General features: G+C 44.9%; 1 protein-coding gene across 5 annotated transcripts in view; it reads right to left on the reverse strand.

Annotated features, from left to right (window-relative positions):
- Nucleotides 1-21,283, reverse strand: part of TPP2 (tripeptidyl peptidase 2) — a 60,555-nt gene that overhangs the window by 25,745 nt on the left and 13,527 nt on the right. For 3 of the 5 annotated variants that reach the window (XM_070471434.1, XM_070471435.1, XM_070471436.1), the window contains exons 3-18: nucleotides 21,065-21,160; nucleotides 19,409-19,513; nucleotides 18,362-18,418; nucleotides 16,343-16,467; nucleotides 15,520-15,683; nucleotides 13,533-13,687; nucleotides 12,809-12,885; nucleotides 10,462-10,589; nucleotides 7,967-8,066; nucleotides 7,546-7,694; nucleotides 5,618-5,733; nucleotides 5,022-5,190; nucleotides 4,163-4,320; nucleotides 3,801-3,877; nucleotides 1,776-1,882; nucleotides 922-1,076 (exon numbers count right to left, since the gene is read on the reverse strand). In XM_070471434.1, coding sequence (XP_070327535.1) covers nucleotides 922-1,076; nucleotides 1,776-1,882; nucleotides 3,801-3,877; nucleotides 4,163-4,320; nucleotides 5,022-5,190; nucleotides 5,618-5,733; nucleotides 7,546-7,694; nucleotides 7,967-8,066; nucleotides 10,462-10,589; nucleotides 12,809-12,885; nucleotides 13,533-13,687; nucleotides 15,520-15,683; nucleotides 16,343-16,467; nucleotides 18,362-18,418; nucleotides 19,409-19,513; nucleotides 21,065-21,160 — 1,938 coding nt within the window. The remainder of the gene's footprint in view (nucleotides 1-921; nucleotides 1,077-1,775; nucleotides 1,883-3,800; nucleotides 3,878-4,162; nucleotides 4,321-5,021; nucleotides 5,191-5,617; nucleotides 5,734-7,545; nucleotides 7,695-7,966; nucleotides 8,067-10,461; nucleotides 10,590-12,808; nucleotides 12,886-13,532; nucleotides 13,688-15,519; nucleotides 15,684-16,342; nucleotides 16,468-18,361; nucleotides 18,419-19,408; nucleotides 19,514-21,064; nucleotides 21,161-21,283) is intronic. The other 2 variants (XM_020881940.2, XM_020881939.2) reach the window with 1 other exon arrangement.

Below are 21,283 nucleotides of genomic sequence, written 5' to 3' on the forward strand. Positions count from 1 at the left end.
TGGCTTGGAGAATTTTGGGCATTACTTTGGAGAATGTGAGATGAGTGCAACTGTGTGGTAGTTTGAACATTCTTTGCACTACAAACTTTAAAGATGAATCATATTACTGTAACACATACAAGAACACAAGTGAAAGTTCATCTTCTGAGAAGGGATAAAGGGAAGACAAGGGATCCAACTGAAAACAGTAAGTGGCAAGCATAAAGAAGGTCATCAGTGTTTCACCTTCTAGAAGGAAGCCCCCATTTCTCACACTACAGGTAAGCCATGCTGAAGTAATCTGTAGGAAGGAGCGGCAGTCTTCACCTATACAGCAAATTAACCTCATGGGTTCTTAACAACAGGGCAGTAATAATATGCCTAAAGTAAATAGAAAAGTCTTAAATATGGAAACAGTCTACCATACAATGAGAAAAAAATCTCAACCAGGGTCCACTTTGTGAGCGTCAGCATCTAGCTTACCAGAACTTTCTTTTGACTAAATTATTCAAGAGTTAAAGAGACTAATGTTTATCTCACTTGGTCTTAAGTGTCTTAGTAAGATGACCTATCTTCTGACATTACTCAGCATTAGTAAAACACACAGGCCCAGTGTGCTTTGAATACAAACTATAAAATCAAATCAAAACACTTAAGTCTTAGCCCACACCAAGGGCTTCCCAGGTGGCTCAGTGGTCAAGAATCCGCCTGCCAAGGAGGAGACCTGGGTTCGATCCCTGGGTCTGGGTCAGGAAGAGTCCCTGGAGGAGGGCGTGGCAACCCACTCCAGTACTCTCTTGCCTGGGAAACCCCACTGATACAGGAGCCTGCTGGGCTATAGTCCTTGCATCACAAAGAGTCGGACACGACTTAGCGACTGAACAGCCCACGTGAAAGACAAATGGAAACATTTAGGATTTCAGGCTGCTAATTAAAACTTACTAAGACCGGAAAAGCTTCAGTGAGTGTTCCTTTCTCTGGAAGGGAACAAAATTTGTAGAATTCGTGACTTCTGTACGCTCTCTGCTTCACAAGCTGCACTGCGTGGAGGACAAACTTGGCAGACACCTCGGAAGAGCAGGAGCACACGGTGACCTCTGAGGTAAGAAGGCAAGAGGCAACATTTTCACTGCTGAGATTTCAAACGGACACAAGATGGTTTCCATTAATGCCTACCTGAGGGGAATCAGCTATCAAGAATAGAATGATACATTCAAACAAACCTGCATATCTCCTTAAAAACAATGAGTTGTCAAAATAGTAATTAAGATGAGAGGGTAGAAAAGTTAGCTGTGGAAAATAAACAGATCAGGATTTAAGTGAGCAGCCACTACGCTGCAAAGAGCATGAAACAGCAGCGGTCCGCGGAGGGACAACTATCCTAGTTGGGGGATTTTTAAAATCTCTTCCTCCTCTGCTGCCAAGTTCAGCCTTTCCTCTTGCTTTAGCTAAAAACCAATCAGCTTCTGATAAAGAGGACTTTAATTTTAGAAACGTCTCTTCACTACCATGCCTAAGTTCCATTAGTATCCCTTTATTCAACTTCACTGGTAAGTTTTCCTAATCTCTCCCCCTTGGTTCATCTGCTCTGGTCTTCGGAGCAGAGAGAGAATCCACATAAAGACAAGGGGGTGAGTGGGCGTTGGGAGGGAGTTTCAAGAGGGCGGGGACATGTGTATTTCTGACTCATTCATGCTGTTGTATGGCAGAAACCAACACACACTGTAAAACAATTATCCTCCAATTAAAGGAAAAAAAAGAGAGAAGTGGGCAAGACAGACTTTAATTTTACTTACCAGCCCATGTTGCACCCTCAGGAACCTCAATAAAATGTCTTCGAATCTGACCAGGTTTAAAATGTACATCTGTCAAGGCTAGGTCATAATGTGTTGATTCATTTACTCTGAAAATTAATAAAAATTAATGATTAAACATGATACTTTCATTAAAAAGGGCTTCATATTGTAAACCCACCAGCACTCTAGATTTCAATAGCTCCTGAGAAATGAACACAGGAAGTTAAAGGTGGGGAACAAAACAGTATGCACAGAATCATCTCATCTTTGCAACATCTTAGCAGAGAGAAACTGGGGGGAGCCCAGTACAGAGGATTCTTCTGCTTTTTGCTTGTTTTATAAGCTGTGTGTCTATAAGACACACAGACACACAGTTGTTTTTTGTTGTTGTTGTTAACGGAATTCTACAACATCCACAGAATTTTCCAATTACCAGAATCTGGACTATTTTGAGTCTAAAATGTTGAAATCAAAGGCAACGTTTTGTGACTCTGATACTGTCTTATCCCTCTGAAACTGCTATTAAATTTAATCCCTTTTGTAGCTTCAAAATGCACCCATGCCAGAAATGACTCTATGAAGGAAAACTACTTTCATAGGATTTTTGTAAAGGATCAGTGAAACACAAAGGTCAAATGTATCCTTATCCACGCTGGAAAGCGAAAGCAGGTACTAAGGATTAAGTCTACTCAGTGTGACAAGCATTTAATGAGTGCCTACTACATCGCTGGCACAGCTATTAGAAGCTACAGACACAACAATGATGTACTGTTTTCCTTTTCCTTGGCCAGTCCTGTGGGGACAGAAAACCCAGCAGAGATGCTGAACGTGGCGTGCTCTGGGAGAAGGGGAGTGTTCGTGGGAAAGACACACAGTGTTTCGTTTGTGCGGAGTGGTCCCGGAGAGCTTCCATCAGGAGAAGAGGTCTTAGCCGATTCCTGAATCTTACACGTTACCTTGTCTAACAGGTTCCTATTGGACTTCCAGGGAAAATGCGGCTGAGAATTTAATCATTCTGACATTTTTTCACTTGTGTCACTAGTTATCTCAATTTCATTCTATGTTTCATATAGGCTGAGATCTACTGCATATTAAGTATTACTGTGCAACTAACTCAACACAGAGTGCTAACTCAGAATTTCCCACTGTTTGCAGAACTCTCATCTCAGTCTTGTCCTTCATGTACTGGACCATTTGTTGTGTCTGTTCTGTACAGTAGGGTCCATGTGGGAATAAGTGAGATACAGGCCTTGAGTCTTCTGTGGGCTCACAGTCAAAGGGGGTAAATTAAAAATGACAGTACACTGCTAAAGCCTGAACCACAGGCGTGTAAAAGTGAGAAGCAGCAGAAAGGAGGGACTCCCTTCAGCCGGGAATGACTGGCAACCTGCCTGGTCATTGGGTTAGGAGACAGGGGACCGAGGCAAAGAATCAGCTGTGCAAATGGGCCCGTCCCAAAGACAGCGGGAGGGTCAGCTCTGGTGAGCTCACGGAACGTAGAAAGGGGTGATGGGGCTGCAGGAGACACGGGCTCTGCAAGCAGAGCAGGGTCCTTGGGTGAGACGCCAAAGGACCTTATGTGGAAGCAGTATGAGCAGACCTGGTCCTTCAGTCCGGAGTGGAAGACAAGATGGAAAGGGCAGAGTCTGGAAACAGAGGGGACCAGAGACACGGAAGAACCAGGAGACGATGTGATTCTAGAGATGGAGGCGGCGGCGGTGAGGTTGGGGTGGGAGGGGACAAGTCACTGTCAAGACAACGCAGAGGCTTCAGGCCTCTGGACCGGGCAGTCGGGAAGGCACCGTGACCCTGGTGGAGGGCAGGGGGCAGAAGCCATTAGTCCTCCTCCCTGTGAACAAGGAACAGCTAACCGACCATGGGCCACCTTGCACGCTGAGCAAGGAGCAGAACTAAAACCCAGTTCCTTGGTTCTGGCCTGTGGATCCTTTACAGGCTCAGCCCATTTCCATGAACAGCTGCCTCATAATTACACGAACAGCTTGCTGGTGGTGACTGGGCACTTACTTTGCTGCGATGACCGCAGTGATGGGGACTCTGAACAGAGGACCTGCGTTGGGTGATGCTATGTCGTAGCCACATACCTTGAAAAAAGAGTTAGGTGTCAGTATCCACAAACAAAGCTTCTCTAAAAAGAAGGAAAGAGGGTGGACCTACTCACAGAAACAACTCATCTCATAGTAAAGGTGAAAGGTCCTAAGTAAAAGCATTAATTTTCTGATGTCATGTCACATACCAATGGCAAACAGCCTGAACAACTATATGCAGGCCAACCCTTGACTTACTCAGACTAATGGGCAAAGAGTCTGCCACACAAACACTCTTACACAGTACAAAGAAAGCAGAAATTAAGACAGACAAGTGAGTACCTCTGTATAATGCAGTCCTTCCCTTAAGCCCCTGGGGTCCACACGGATGTTTATGTGTCTGCACTGATTCATGAGTTCCAAATGGCTGGGACACTGAACCCACGATGAATTCGAAGTTAAGGCTAAATGAAGCTGGAGGGATATTTTCTCAGAGTTTTCTGGCATTAAAAAAACCAAGAGGTGAAGATTAGCTCTCTTTTCCTCTTCTTCCACTTTAAAACACTCTGTCTTCTCTCAAGAACACTCAGCAGCAGGACAGCACGGCTGGCTGTAAAATGCAGTAGGCACAGGCTCCCAAGTGTAACCCACACACATCAGTCACACAGTCTCCCACGCGTATTTCAGCATGCTCGCGGTCCATCCACGGGCTCACCCAGCGTGGCCACAACCTTAACACAAGGCGCTCAGTGCCGATTTTCCATGCTGCGTGCAGTTAACAGAATTCAAGAGACTCCTAGTTGACAGTGATGACAATTGTGTTTACGTTCGCTGAGCTGGGGTTCTCCCTGGTTGCTTCTCATTTCCCCACTCTCCAACCAGAATCTGGGTCTTATACTCAAGCAGTAACAGTGGGAAAGAAAAGGCACTGATGCTCTATGATCCACAATTTAGCAAGAGCTCTAGGTGACTGGAGGCCCACTCTACTATTTTCTTGTAGTCATGCTGCTAACTCAACTGCCATTGTATCAGGGTCCCCAGTTGCCATCAGTTTCCCCTGTGCTCTGAAATTTACAATAATATTAACACTGTTGACCCCTATCTCCTCTCTAAAACATGAGCCTAAACAGCACTTCTCTATTACAGTACACTTCAAATCAAAAACGTGAGCATGTGAGCTTACTGTCTGGCTATCACCCACCAGTATTCTCTGGAAATACAGGTTCAATGCCAACGCCATGATCCGAAGGTGCGGCCACCTGAACAGGATCTCGGAGGTAGATGCCACGGTTAGTTCCCACAGTAACAGTGAAACCTAATTTATTAGCAAACGATGTGTTCTGAACGAGGTAGTCATAGGCTTTATCGACCTAATTAAAAGGATACAAACAGTAAGATACACATAGCTGGGTCAAAAAAATTTTCTATTGCAAATCACCCATTTCATTTTGGTTGTAGCAAAGTACAAGCAAGAAGCCAGCTTCAACATTTGCCTCTCTGAACTACATGATGACGCTAGGAACCCTCCACGTGCCATTGTGCCTGTTCAACTTTCACCTGCTGCCCTCTGCCATCTGTCTATATGTCCTACATCAATTAAATTTCTCTATCTTAGCACCAGAAATTCAACTATAAAATCTCTTTTCATATCTTCTTCGCTAATAGTTCAGAGAACTACTCTGGCCATATAGTCTACAATTAAAAAGTCAATCATCACTATGATAGGGATATTATCCAATAACAGTTAAAATATTATCCTATTGATCTACAACCTGCTTCTCAAACAAACAGCAATACCTGAATAATACCATGTCCTTGGGCAAATACTTCTATGTTGTCAGCCTTCACTGCAGTGTTTTCAAGAGCTCTTCTGACCGAATGAACTGTATAGTTAACATCATTAGCTTTCAGACCTAAAATCAAAAAATGCAATCAAGAAACTAGTGTTTATTACAGAAGATAGTTACTTGAAACTCTTCCCCGGCCTCCCCCTGCCCCAGGGTATGGATAATGTGTACGTTTTCTGCTTTTAATGTTTTTACGTCTGAACACTCCTTTTCCAAGCTTTTTTTTTTCTTCCCTTAAAAATGTGACAAACAGTATGACTCATAACACAAAGACTTCATTCAATGAAAACTTTCGCATGCCCACTATGATACAGCATGAAGGTGGGCTCGGCAGAGGGACCAAAAGGCATTCCAGTGAGGTTTTCCTTAAGACACTGCTGGTCAATCAACATGGTCACTGGCAGAAGGTCTCAACCAGGGCACACAGGATAAACACCAGGGGTACATAAATAAGCCAGAAAGATGCCCAGGCCGCACGCAACTAAATCAGCACCTTGGCGACCGGATCCCAGGCACTGGCGCTGATGACAAACCTCCTGGTCGACACCAGGGGACAAGGAGGCTTGGGGGTGACTGTCTAGACGATGTGGAGGCCACCCAGCCGTCCTCTTCAGAACTGAACATGCAAATATACTGGTGAAGAGTGTAGAACGTGAACCAAATAAACATGGGAACACGACGGCACTGCAGGAGCCAACCGAGAAAGCCAACGATGTTGTCAGGGAGCATCCTGGAGAGGGCGATGCTCCAGCAGAAGAGATGCTGGGTCGGCTCTCAGGGAATACACAGGCGTTCACAGGGCCAGGACCCGGCGGGAAAGGAGCTCCAGGCAGAGAAAACAGTGTGCCACAGACAAGAGGCACCAGCGAGCCCGAGACACTTGGAGAGGCGGCACAGTGGGCGGCGGGGGGGAGCCCCAGGCAGTGCCGAGGGCCCCATCCTCCCGTCAGCGCAGCCGCATCCCCGCGGCCCACTCCGCCGGTGGCACAGTGAGGGGGGTGGGGGGGGGAGCCCCGGGCAGTGCCGAGGGCCCCATCCCCCCGTCAGTGCAGCCGGCTCCCTGCGGCCCACTCCGCCGGTGGCACAGTGAGGGGGGCGGGGGGGAGCCCCGGGCAGTGCCGAGGACCCCATCCCCTCGTCAGCACAGGCACCTCCTCGCAGCCCACTCCACTGGCTCCACGGCAGCGTTCCCTACCCTCTACTGTGTCACAGAAACGAGTTTTCACTTTGTTCATAGTCTGCTCCTCCTCCAACTTTAATATCAACACCACATGGGCAGGTCTGTTTGATGTTTTGTTCCCTACTTTAGCCTCAGAGCCAAAATAAAGCTTAATAGTAACAGCCAATAAATACGCTTGCTGACTGAATGCACGTTCAAACCATTACAATCACATAAATGATTCTCCACCCGACACTTTACTTTGGGCCAGGTCATTACCGATTCGACCACATGTTCTTGTCCTGAGAACTTTAGAGAACAAAAATATCTGTCGGCAAGAAGAGAAAGGTACTCAATTACTTTTTACGGCTACAACCTGACTTGACTTTATGCCATCAACTTTATTTTATGAAACTGTCTAGACACCTCACACCTACTTGACCAAGCTTATAAACAAACAAGCCGTGGATTCTAGAACCGGGACAGAGGTGAAGCGCTCGCAAGGACAGAGGAGCCTGGCAGGCTGCAGTTCACGGGCTCACAGACACACCAGCCAGTGACCGAACAGCAGCAAGGTGAAGTGTGAAATGACGCTCTGAAAATCCTATCTCATTAAGAGTACTTAAACTGTGACTGAAACGCGGGGAAGAGCCGGCGACCCATGGCTCCAGCAGGAGAGTCCGCAGCGGGGCGAGCTGAGCCGGGGACCTGCGCCTCACCTGACAGAACCAGCGCGATGCCCCCACAGGCGTTGGGAGACGACATGGATGTCCCGTTCATGAGCTGGGTGCCCCGCAGCGTCCAGTTGGGGACAGAGGCGATGGCGCCGCCCGGGGCGCTGACGCTCACTCCGAGGGCCCCGTCAGCGCTAGAGGAGAGCAAGGCAGAGTCTGCTTAGGGAGGTGGGCGCTGGGCCAACGGGCAGATGAACTCAGGGCAAAGCCCTGCGCCTCCCCCCACAGCAGTCGGACAGAAGGGTCGTGACAGTCCCATGTTGGGAAGAACCCTGCAGAAGGGAAGGGCTACGCACACCACTGTACCGGCCTGGAGAATTCCACGGGCTGTGTAGTCCATGGGGTCACAAAGAGTCGGACACGGCTGAGTGACTTTCACTCCACTTCACTTCCACGGGCAACCTACCTGGGGCCTCGAGAAGACCACGTGTACTGATTTGCAGGTAACTTCTCCCTCAGAGAGTACTCGGCGACCATCATATCAGGAGAAACGTAGGCGCCCACACCTGGGGGGCGGGGGTGGGGTGGGGATGTGGTCATTGACAAAAGGATACAGAACACCGGTCCGACGCAAAACCCACTGCTCCCCCGGCCGTGGGATCCTGGCGAAGCACCCTCTCTCACAAAATGGAAAGGTGTAAAAATTCAACGACCCAGGCAAGGTTATTCTGTACCAGACACTACATGAGGTGCTGTGCTTTGTATATGAAAATACCTACCAGGACTGTTAATGTGGACTAAACAGGATAATGTAGCTAAAAGTGTGTGTATGTGTAAAAGAGAAAAAGTGTTTCAAACTGTAAAAACATAACTTCAGAAAAACAAAGGAATTAGCTGACTGATCTTCACTTTTAAGTGACCATGGTACAGAAAATTCCACTCATGAAATTGGCAGTAGCCCTCCCCTGCAAAATGGCTGCAGTAAGCCAATAACAAACATGTGACATGCTGCAGTCTCCCAGATAAATGTGCAGAGGCAAACTAGTTAGACTCTGAAATCACAGAATTCAGAGATCCAAGTCAGGTCCTTCATTCCAGGGATGTGGAAACAGGGTCGAGAGAGGTTAAAAAATGTACTAGACATAATGACCAGCAGAGACAAGACTCAGAATCCAAGTCTATCAGCTCCTCGTTCTCCTTCACAACACACACATCTCCTGGGTAGAAGGCTGGACAGAATGAGTGAACTAAGAGGACTTAGGTTAACAATGCCGCCACATGAAACTGTAGTCATTTTGTAGAATTTAGGTTAAAATGTTCTGCGAATCTGGGGATGAGAAAATGACAAAACACTGCACACTGCAGTGGAGCAGTGCGTTTTGATCACTGGGTACCTCCCAGGTTTATTTTCATTTCGTGTCCTTAAAAGTATCCAGAGATCTGGAACACACAATGCATGAATCAGTGGCAGGCACTGCTGTCTTAACACACCATTTAACAGAATTATGTAATCAAGAGATTTCAGGTTACTGAAAGCAAGCTACACCATGCTTAAAATTTACAAGCCACGAATACAATCATGTCCCATAAATATAAGACCACTGATGTTTTAAAACAAAAATATTTTTAAAAGGACCAGTTTCTATTCTAAACTTTAATGCCCACATATTGTTGTTTATTATAACATCTATATAATACCTACGCAACTATATAGTAACTCCTATGATATGTATGTATCTGTGCAGTTAACGATGGATACACCAGGAAAACTGTTTGGGACCAGTTTTTATAGTCACATATTCAATCACAAACATTAAGAGGTGTTTTGAGCCCAGATTTAAAAATAAACCAAAAATCTTCAGGTCTCACTATTTAAGGGACCTCAATTCACCCTTCCTCATTCATGCCTCACATTAAAAAAACCAAGGGGTGGGTTTCATGTTTTGTGGGTTTTTGTTTTCTGCACAAGATGGCAACTACTGTAGTATAATGGAAACTGATTTTATTATTTTCATATTATGACTGCAAATAATTTGATCTCTTACAACTTTCGTTGACAGGCATTAATTTTTCCCGTTGGATTCCAGTGAAACAGACAATACTGTATCAGATCCTGAACACCAAGGCCACATTCACACAATAAACGTGTTTCAATTGCTTTTCTCAATAACGAAGCTCCCTTCCTCTATCTCTAGGGCTTCCTGCGTGCTCCCAGAGAAACTCAAGGAGGAAACTCTGCTATAAATACACAACTGTACACTATAAATAAGAAGTGAAGCAAGTGTCTTCATTTACGCTGCTCACTTAGCCTGGAAAGCCCGTCCCCTGCTTGTGACTACCTACTGAAATCCTTGTTCTCACACTTCTTCAAGAAAGCCCTGCCCAGACTCTCAAATCAGAGGGAACTGCACTTTTTGTGATCCACAGCCTGATCTGGGACTGCAAGGAGATCCACCCAGTCCATCCCAAAGGAAATCAACCCTGAATATTCATTGGAAGGACTGATGCTGAAAGTGAAGCGCCAGGACTTTGGCCACCTGATGTGAAGAACTGACTCACTGGAAAAGACCCCGATGCTGGGAAAGACTGAAGGCAGGAGAAGAAGGGGACGACAGAGGATGAGACGGTTGGATGGCATCACTGACTCGATGGACATGAGTTTGAGCAAGCTCAGGGAGACAGTGAATGAAGCCTGGTGTGCTGTAGTCCATGGGGTCACAAAGAATTGAACATGACTTAGCGACTAAACAACAGGCCTGATCTATACTTCCGCTGTACATGATCTGTATGTCCCCACTTACTCCAGTCTGCTGGAGATGAAATTCTACATCAGTGGGTCCCTACTAGAGTTCACTTTCCTGAGGGTCTAGAGTCCTACGTGTAGGAGATACAGTTAACACTGGAGGGACTGAGTCTTTTCATCTGCTTGTTTTTAAGTTCATTTCTAAAACAGGAACTCACCTATCACACTGGACGTGGTTCCTCCTGGACACCCGACTGTAGACAGGCAGGGGCCGTTATTCCCAGCACTTGAGACATAAATTATATTGTGCTTCCACACGGCTTCACTGATTACTTCACAGATTCTCCTGAAAGAAGGAGGATTCCTTTGAACATATCAAATGTCCACTTTTCAAGAAATGGATTACCGTAATGTGAAAATATTTTCAAACATGGTTTATATGAACAAAAAAAACAAAACACCCAGAACATGGGTTGCGAGCAGAAGTAGAACAGTGGTCAGGTCAGGAGGGGCGCTTAGAATCACTCAAGGACACTCTCACTTGCATTCTGCAAGTGCGCTGCTTCTACTCACAAAGTGCTTATAAAACTAAAACACACTCAAACACAAGGTCAGGCAAAGTCCAGCGGACATGCCAAGAGACATACCCTAGTTGGGTTTCAGTGGAGGGAGTTAGGAGGCCCCGTTTTTAGCGGGGAATGTGCTAAAAACAAAACTGTATATACATGAGGAAAATAAACTGCAAAAGGGCCCAGAGCAAAGACTGCACCATTAGCAGAGACTGGGTCAGGGGCCTCGGGGGTCCACCCCACCCCACACTTGAAGTATGGAGAACCAACTCCTCACACAGCTGTGACAAGAGGCAAAGGTGAAGGGGAAATAAGGCACTAGGGAGATTTAAAATAAAAGAGATCTGGTCACAGTTTGACAGCAAGGAAGAAAAATACACTGGTAGTAATTACAGGAGGTAAAGTTAGACCACGAGGAAAAATAATGAGGTCGAAGTAAAATAGGTAAAGGGCCAAGGATACTCCAAAATCATAAAAGTGAAGGAAAAAGAACATTAGAGTAAGAAGACTGTAAAAGAAGCAAGGTCCCAGGAGAAAGATATACACTGTGGTAATGAAAGCAGGAGAAGCGAGGTTACGTTCACGACCGATGCTGACAGCGCACTCGTTACCAGGTCCGGAAATGAGCATCTGTTACACGAGGAACCCAGTACCAGTCAGCTGAGGAAATGGTGGGTTTTAAAATTTTTATTTCTTAAATCAACATATGGTAGGACCGACCTTCTCTTTGGTGCCTAGTTCTGAGACTTCATGTATGTACAGACTGTGAAACCACCACCGTTAAGTACAGGAATGGTTTCAGCATCGCAATAAACCGTCTCCCGGGTTATCTGGCCATCTGTAGGTGCAGGGTCCCTTCTGCACGCTGGAGCCCAGGGATCGTTCTTGAGCCCTGCCACTGTGTCTCTTTCAACATGTCACCTAAATACAACCCTGAGACACAGAGCCACGGAAACTGGCTCTTTCCATCTGGCAAAAGCATTTATGATGCACCCATGAAAACTAAGTCACTGCTGACAGCCAACCACAGGCTCCAGTTTGGGGACACTTGCGTTTCGGCAGAAAATGCACAGTGGGTGCATCTGGATGGGGTGTTGGGAGGAAACTCTCCAGAGAGGGTCACTGTCGAGTTAGCACTATGAAGACAGAAAGGCTGAGGTAACATGAGATCAAGGCTAAGTCAGAGGGCTCGGCAGCTGGAAGACCCTTACAGCCCCGGGAGGGGAGTGGGCAATGAGACCCGTCCAGGGGAAACAGTGAACACACCTGTCTAGGTTTTGCTGGAAAAGTAAGCGAAGGCCATGGGAGACGAGGAGGCTTGTTATTAGTTAGTTTTAAAGCTAGTGGATACTTGAGCACGTCTGTCTAACAGCGAAGAGAGCCAGGAAAGGAGAGGTTCGGTGCTGGAGGGCATCTCCAAGGCTGGAGGGGACCAGAGCCAGGCTCTTGGTCCCGGGCACGCTTCATGAGAGAAGAAGGGCCAGCAGCAGGTGGGGTCAGGCGGGTCACAGGAGGCACCGGAGCCCCCCTGAGCGCTTTTATCTGCTCCGGGAAGGACAGCAGTGAGACAGCAGCTGCGGACTGACGGGGAGGTGGCCGGGAGCTCCAAGGGGAAGGTGTGAAACGGCCGTCCAGGAGGCCAGAGACAGCGCTGACCCCACACGGGCGGCGTGCGGCCTCCGCGAGCCCGGAAGCTGAGGGGCGCCGTCTCGACAGGGCCTGCGGGGCTTCCGCCAGCCGGGTTCTGTCAGGCAAGCACGCCCGAGAGGTCGCGCTGCCTGCAGACGGGGGTCCGGGGGCCGTTGAGTCGAGCAGCCAGGAGGGGACCCCGACGTCAAAGACGTGACCGTGGATGAAGGGTCTCAGGGACGCACAGTCAGGGTTGACCCACCAAGCCCACCCTCTCTCAGCTGTGGCGCTCGACCCAGTTACCCAGAAACGCTCACTGCTCTGTCACCTAAGCTCCCACGGCTGACGCGCAGCAAAGAACACTCACCCGGAATTCGGCCAGTGAGTCGCTTCCCCGTAGCTGTAGTTGACAAGATCACATTTATGATTTATAACTTCTATCATCTATTGAAAAGATAAAGAGTCCAGCTTAGGCAGCCATTTATAAAAACAGATAAGCTAGCACAATAAAGGCAAGGAATCCCACAGTTCCGTGACCAATCATGTTCCAATTCACACCTAAATTCATAAGTTACTGCCAGACATATGGCCGACAAACCTAAAAAAAGGTGTGTGTGTGTCTGGGGCAGGTGCTGATACACAGCACAGGAAGGAGTCCGTAAAAAACCAACCAGCAGCTGCGGAATTGAGCTGGAGAGACAAAGGGGGTCTCTTTAAAGTCTAAATTCACTCAAGTGAAATAGAATTCATATGTTAAAATGACGAATAAATCCTTAACACTGATGGAACAGGCTGGCTGAGACATCTTCCTGTCTTTTTTCATGCTTTTAAAAGTATCTCAAAATAGTTTGCTAAGGGATTTACTACAAGTGAGAAGTATAATGTAAACGTTTTCCTATTTCCCCAAATCCCTTTAACCCTAACAATTTCTAATAAAAATATTTTTTAAATGAGTTAAGCATTTTGGGCTTTGAAAACAAAGTCCTATACACTGAATGCAGTTCCATGTGTTTTTGGGAAAGCAAGAGCAGCTTGCTCATCCCTGACCATGAACCATGCGTCCGGGACACGGGCAGCTCAGGAGCACTCACAGCTCTGATGAGGCCTGTGCCTGTCTCCATCGTGCTCAGTCTTGTGTCTCCAATCTTGATGGAAAGGATCTGAGCACCAGGAGCAACGCCATTCCGTTCAGGCTCTTCGGGAAAATGCCCAGCAGCGATACTAGCTACGTGTGTTCCGTGGGCTCCTAGAGGCAAAAAGGGGAGAAAGTGAGGAAACACCCTCACAGGCTCAGAGTTTTAACTGCAAGATTCAATCTGCGTATTAGTAATCAGAATAAAAACACACTTATCTTAATGCGTAAGGGGGTATTGTTCTGTCTCTTCATAATAATTCACAAAAAATGACTGTGAATTACATACGCTATTCTGCCACCCTGGATTCTACGCTGTTAAGTCACAAAGGTGAGAAAGTATTCGCACACATATAACTGACAAAGCGCTTATATCTGGAACATAATCTTTCAAATAAAAAAAAAAAAAGACAAAACCCAAAAGAAAAATGGGTAAAGAGCGTTGTATGAAAAACATTTCCCAAAAGAGGATAAGCAAATGGCAAATAAATGCATGAAAACAGGAGTCACCTGGGAGATGCAAATGAAGGCCACACGGAGCCACGCCCTGCTGAAGAGCTGAGGGGAGGGCGGCCACCTAAGGCGGGCGGGGACGCGCACTCAGGCCCTGCTGGAGAGCTGAGGCGACGGCGGCCACCGCGGGCGGGCGGGGACGCCCACTCACGCTCTGCGGCGGGTGTGACACTCCCACTGCCAAGGGGAGCAGCTTGGAGGGTCTTCAATGCTGTGTGGACCTACCACAGCCAACTAGCTCTCCCAGACATGGGTTCAAGATAAACAAAAACGAACTTCCACACAGACCTGTACACAGTTGTTCAAAAAACCCAAATGTGCATCAGGAGCTGAGTGGATAAAGAAACCGTGGTGGACGCACACGATGAAGCAGAACTTGACAGTAAGGAACAGGCTACCTGTAATCACAACACGGATTCAGGCCGACAGGCTGAAATGGGCAGGCAAAAAAAACCCCTGTTTTTTAAAAATTCCATTTATGTAAAATTCTATCAAATGTACAGTAATCTAGGGTGGACAGAAAGCCATTCGGCGGCTCCCAGAGGATGTGAGTGGAGACAGCTGGATTATAAAGGAAGAACAAGCCAGCCTTTGAGGGTGGTGGTGGTGGAGACATTTGTTATTTCGGCTGTGGGGATGGTTTCCTGGGTGTGCGCACACATCAAAACTCGCCACGCTGTGAGCGTGCGTGTGCAGCTTCCTGTACCTGAGCTCTGCCTCTGCGGACGGGGGGCCCCTGGGGGGCGCGGCTGCCCCCACCTCACCCTCCTTGCTCCCTCCAGGAGTAACCACTGCACTGCAGCTGGGGCACACCTTCTTCGCACCTGTATTTTTATATTTTTACCACACACACACACACCCATAAACATGACACAGTACTGTTCAGCATGTTTAAAATTTTCACACAAATTTTTTAAACATCAATATATTTTTTTCAGTAAGATTTACATATCTGAGATTTATATATATAGTTATATGCAGATTTTTTCATTTTGATTACTATATAACATATTCCACAGGATAAATCATGTAATTTAAAAAAAATTCTTTTCTCGATGGGTATTTAGAAAGTTTATAACTTTTTTGAAATTACATTGAAAGCTGTGGTGAGGATCCTTTTATCTGACTCTTCACAATCATGGTGAATTTTCAAGAGTCAGTATTTGAAGGTGAAATTATTGTTCATTGAATGAACTATGTTTATGTTATTTTTTGTTGTTGGACCATGCTCACACTCCTGGAATGGATCCTACATGGTTGTGGCCTTAAAAAAAAATAATACTTTTCCAGGAATCAAATCACATCCATGACTCCAGACCTAGTTCTGTCATAGGGATCGGTCAATTCTCCTTAAGGCTGTTCTTGGGTAGAGGAATTTATCCTCCTGGTATTTTGTATGTTTAGCTCTAGTTAGCAAACCTGAAACAGAATACCTCCACTGGTCACTATGGAGAGCAGGTTTCCGTCGTCGTATATATTGACGGAGTAATTCAGCATCTCAGCGGTGCCGAAAGAGCCGTACTCTTGGGCCTCTTTGTAGTTTCTCAGAACAGTTGACTTACTAAGATCCCCGTCTTCATTTGAATCAATGCAGGCTCTGTGAAAGGAAAATTAAGAGTAGGTAATGCAATTCATCTTCTTTTTCTGCCTTTCTAAAAATCACGCAATACAGTTTCTCAGCTATCTTTCTCAGCACACTATCTCTGTTTACCACCACAAACGTGGCAGCTGCCTCTGTCAGAGGCCTCAGTAAAGACTGGGTGAGGTGACTTAAGCAACCAGCCCTTAAATGAAGTCAGGCACAAGGGGCTCTAGGAGCTGTCCTTCACAGACCTCCAGGAAGAAAACCACCCACTCGCTTAAGAAATCAGATCAACTTAGCATCTAGATCTCCAGTGGTAAATCTTTATCCCACTTTCCTCCTCTGCCCTTAAAACATTTATAGTAGATACTCTGCCCAGCTTCAATCAGGAACATTTCTACGATCAACCTGCTGTTGTCTATTTAATGACTACTGTCTGGTTAAGGAGGTTAAGATTCTTTAAAAGAGATAAGAGTCAGCTTTCATGCCTAACATACTAAGAAGTTCAAAAGGTTTTATCCAAAACTACTCAAAAGCCAACCCAGCTCTCGAGGAGCTTTGCTTAGATATAATTAATGTCTTGTAAACCAAATCTCCAGGCAGTTTTGAGGGTTTAATGTTCTTTAGAGCAAGACCATTTTTAAATGAAGATGCATAAAATGCATATGACTTACCTCCAAGTCTCACCATCAAACCACACCAAGCAGTCATACACAGGGCCAGGATCACTGTATTTTTTCTCAAAAGAGTTTAGCAATTCCACTTGACTCTGAAGCTCCTCCTTGATTAATTTATTTGCCTAATCAATTAGAACACACGTTAATGTTAGCACATTTTGTGCTCGTGACAAGTGACATTAACAGACAACCAAAGACAACGTGACCTAGCAGTAAAGTCACTTTACCCTGGAAAAATGCAAGGAAACTTTCTATCTGTACAGTTTGAAATTCAATTTAGTGGCAGATATCAATTAAAATATTAAATAATTTTTAAAAAATACTTCTTTCACTATCATAGTCCGTCACTCATTATACCTGCTTTGGGAAAGACAGGGTGCTGCGTGGTGGTTATCTCATTTGGCCAAGGGTGTCAGTCACATACCTGTGGTTCCAAAAGTAATGCTAAAATCGCTACATGTTAGTTTATCTATCTTTAGATTTTTATATCCAGGAACATTTTCATTTCAAATCTGTTTCTTAAGAGCCCAAATAAATAATAGGAATTATGAATAGTCTCACCTCTGTTGAATTTGCTGAGTTAAATACATACTGTATTTATGACCAAGTACATATACGCTGCTATTCAACCATTCTGAGCTATAAAAATGGAAAATTTGTATGCTTCAACCTAACCACTTTTTAAAACTACATACTATACGAGATGGACCTACATATGCCTGAATAGTCCAAGTGAATAAAAATTTAGGTTTCACATGTTCCCAAAATGTTAAGTTATGCTTCATTTTTCCTTATTCAATATATCCAATGTTTACTCTTCCTCAAGGAAAAAGACAAGTATATAAACATTTTTGGCATACAAAATAAAATGGTTAATTAAATTCAGATCCCTCTTCTATAGTTAGTTCTCTGTATGTAGTACCTGAAACACTACATTTCATGTCTCCAATGGGAGGTTGAAGAACCAAAAGTGATCTAACCGAAAATTACACAGCTGTTAAAAATGAACACAGATAAAGTAAACAGAAGTGTGTGTGTGTAGATCTATAAGGCTGGTGGGCCTTGACCTGAGCTGCATGTTAATAAAATCTCCTGAAAAGTTTTTTAAATACCTGCCTCCTCTGTAAGGTTCTGACTTATTTCCTCTCTAGGACACAAACACAGAGTTTTTAAAGCTCCTCGTGTGATCCTACCATGCAGCCAGGGCTCAGAATCACCAATACAATCCCATTTCTGATTAAGAAATGCATGCCCTAGAAGCCTAAATAGGCGCTTCCTCCAGAAAAGACACACATGTGGCCAACAGGCACAGGAAAAGATATTCAACGTCACTTATTGTTAGAGAAATGCAAATCAAAACTACAATGAAGCCATCACCTCACGTTGGTCAGAATGGCCATCCTCAAGATGTCTACAAATAACAAATGCTGGAGAGGGTACGGAGAAAGGGAATCCACCTACACTGTTGGTGGGAACATAAACTGGTACAGCCACTGTTTCAAAAACAGCGTGGGGATTCCTTAGAAAACTAAGAATAGAGTTACCACATGATCCAGCAATCCCACTCCAGGGCATAAACTTGGAAAAGATAAAAACTTCAATTCGAAAAGATAGCATGCACCCCAGTGTTCACAGCGGCACTGTTTACAATAGCCAAGACAAGGAAGCAACCTGCACGTCCATCAACAGGTGGCTGGATAAACAAAATGTGGCACACACATACACACAATGGAGTATTACTCAGCCAGAAAAAGAACAAAATGTCACCTGCAGCAACACGGACGGATATAGAGATTATCATACTAAATGAAGTAAATCAGAAGGAGAAAGGCAAATACCATGGTATCATTTATATGTGGAATCTAAAAAAGAATGACGCAAATGAATTTCCTGACAGGACAGAAAAGACCCACAGACACAAACAGACCAGAGGGGGAGGGAGGGAGAGGGTAAGTTAGGAATGTGGGCGTGACAGGTACACACTACTACATATTAAATAAATAAACAAAGACCTACTGTATAGCACAGGGAATTATATTCAATATCTTGTAATAATCTATAATGGAAAAGAATCTGAAAAAGAATATATATATATATATGCATGTATAACTGAATCACGTTGCTGTACACCTAAAACACTGTATATATCAACTATACTTCGATTAAAAAATTCATTTAAAAAGTGGCATGCATTAACAGAAAAATTCAGAAGGATGAACATCAAGTTGCTGTTAGCATCCCTGGGTGGTGACATTCCAGAGACTTTCACCTGCTAAACCTTACATACCTCTGGTGCTTCAGTTTCTGCAATGAGCACTTACTGCTTTTATAATAAACTGAGATGCTATTTTCATCTCATAGACTGATTCACAAAACATGCAATGGCAAGAATGTAGAAGAATGGGAACTCTCGTACGCTTCCTGTGGAATTGGTACGGTCACTTTAAAACCCACCAGAAGACAGGCACGAGAACTTTCAAAACAGGATTTTCATCCTGGCCAAAAACTGGAAATGAAGCAAGGATCAGTCTGTGGAATGGACACATACATTGTGGTCCAGCCCTCACAGAGCAACGAGTGAACTACTGCAACAACCCGCACGTCGAGGGATTTCGCAGAAAACGTCGGATGAAAGCATCAACGTGTAAAAGAACAGACTCTGTATGATTCCCTTTTACAAAATTCAAAACGGGTGAAGTCACTCGACAGTGTCAGCCATCAAGGGTGGCGGCTGCTTCTGGGCGGAGGCAGCGGTGAGCAGCCAGAGGCATGAGAGGCGCTGGGGTGCTGTGCACTCGGGGTGCTCCTGTTGTGACGATTCATGACATCACAACTAGGATGTGTGCACTTTTCAGTGTGGGTATTCTATGTCCATTAAGAACTTTTAAACAGTCAGCCGATATATAAATTGATTTCAGGACAAATGAGGAAAGGAAAAGATAAAATTAGACGAGTTAAAACATGGGGAACAAACAAGCTTGGGGAAAAAGTCTACTGATTCTCTAGGAAGTGTTAATTCTCTAAGAACACGGTAACGTTTAAATAAAAGCGACTGGCACCAACTTGGGAAGGACAGTTGTTGGCAACGTCGAATTCTTCCTGCTTCCGGCAGGCCTCCGCGAGGGCTACTCTGTGGACAGGGTCCCAGATTTTTTCCTTCCGTTCTTTCTGCAAAGACAGAGAAATGGCCTTCCAATGAGGTATGCAGGTAAACCGGGACAGGAATTTAAGAGCTGTTATCAGCTGCAATGCTATACAATGCTCATACAGCGGTTAAAAAAAAATTCATTTATAATCAAGTTGATAAAGCAATGGATCAGTTATAAAAAACTTGATTACTTAACTCACCATGCCCAGGCTCTAAGAGCACAAGTTTACCAAGGCACAACCAAATGTATTTTTAACACATCACAGGCCCCCATTTAAATCCTCCAAGAAGAGGTTAATACCACGTCAGGTAACAGCCCGAAATCCCATCATTTGAGGAAAAAGAAATGCCTTCAGCCAAGAGCAAGCAGAAGACAGGGGTAAGCCTGCAGCTGCCCTCTGGTGGACGTCCTCAGCCTCCTACCTCTCTGGCCTGTTCTTTTTTCCCACCCTCACTGACTTGATGGGGTTCTTTGTTGCTGAGACTGGTCTTCCTGCCATCCTGAGTGTCTTGAACCACACTGCCTCCCAGTGGAAGTTGGCTAGTTAAGGAAAGCCTCTCCAGTAAAAGAATCAACTCCATGGACTAAGGAAGGGGGTCTGCTTGAACCTAATCTGTACCTAAATGTGGCTGATTAAATTTAATATAATGCATAAAAATACTGTGCATTTTAGCCTGAAATATTAAAATAAAATAGTATCTAATAGAAGTTGAGTTACGTGCATTTATTTTCTGAATTTTTTTTTTTCTTCCCAGAATGACTGGAATCTGACAAGTAAAGGTTTATATGTAAAATATTGAGTAACTTCTTACTGGCTCACTGACCCCTGGAGAAGCAAATCACAACCCTAGACTACAGGGCCCATGGGTCTCACCCTGAAGGCCCATTTGCAAGGATCACATCTCATTTTACTGCTTTAAAATCTTACATAAAATTAAAACTTCATTTCCTTAGTCATACTAACCACATTTCAAGTTCTCAATAGCTACTTGTGGCTCATGGCTACTATAATAGATGGATAATGAACATTTCAAACTCGCCCGTAACTACTGAAAGGTCGACAGTGCTATTATAAAGCAGGCTCCATCTCACTGGTTTTACAATTCTTAGCTCTCCAAAGACAGACTGTGTTTCCCGTCCTTCAGCTGCTTTAGGTCTGAGTTACTTCCTTCCCTAGTACTGAATCATCACTAACTGCAATCAAGAAAGCAAGACAAAGACTAGAAAAATGGGATAAATTACCATAGAAATGATAGGAACAGGAATAAATAAGGCAGTCTAGGCTTTAAATCGATTGTCCAATGAAAGCATATCCATTCTCCCAGAAAAACACAAATACACAAAATGTGAAAGAAATTTCAAGGTGTTCAGATTCCCTAAACTTATCCATGTATCTCAGATTAGGAAGTACGAATGGGTAACATTTCACTGGATAGTGTCTTTCTTGAAGCAGTCATCATTTGAAAGTCTCCAGATCCCCTTAATCATCAGGTTAGTGAGAGCTAAGGAAGCCTCTTTCTTCAGTTTGAATAGAATCTGAAGAAGTCATCGATACCAGATTGTCCGTTACCTGAATTCTTTCCTTGAGAGCCTTTGGATAGAAATCGTAGCCATTTTTTATGCCAATGTGGTATCTGCCTGAGGGATTTGTCCAGGTCACAGGAATCTATGGGAAAAAAGAACATTTCTCACTCACTAAATGCTTCCCAATCCCGATGGTACAGTCCTGGGGGAAACCCTATCCTTGGGGCTCAACCTTCGAAGGGGCTCCCGCCTTCGAGCGGTATCT

The sequence above is a fragment of the Odocoileus virginianus genome, chromosome 8 (assembly GCF_023699985.2).
Source record: "Odocoileus virginianus isolate 20LAN1187 ecotype Illinois chromosome 8, Ovbor_1.2, whole genome shotgun sequence".
Lineage (NCBI taxonomy): Eukaryota > Metazoa > Chordata > Mammalia > Artiodactyla > Cervidae > Odocoileus > Odocoileus virginianus.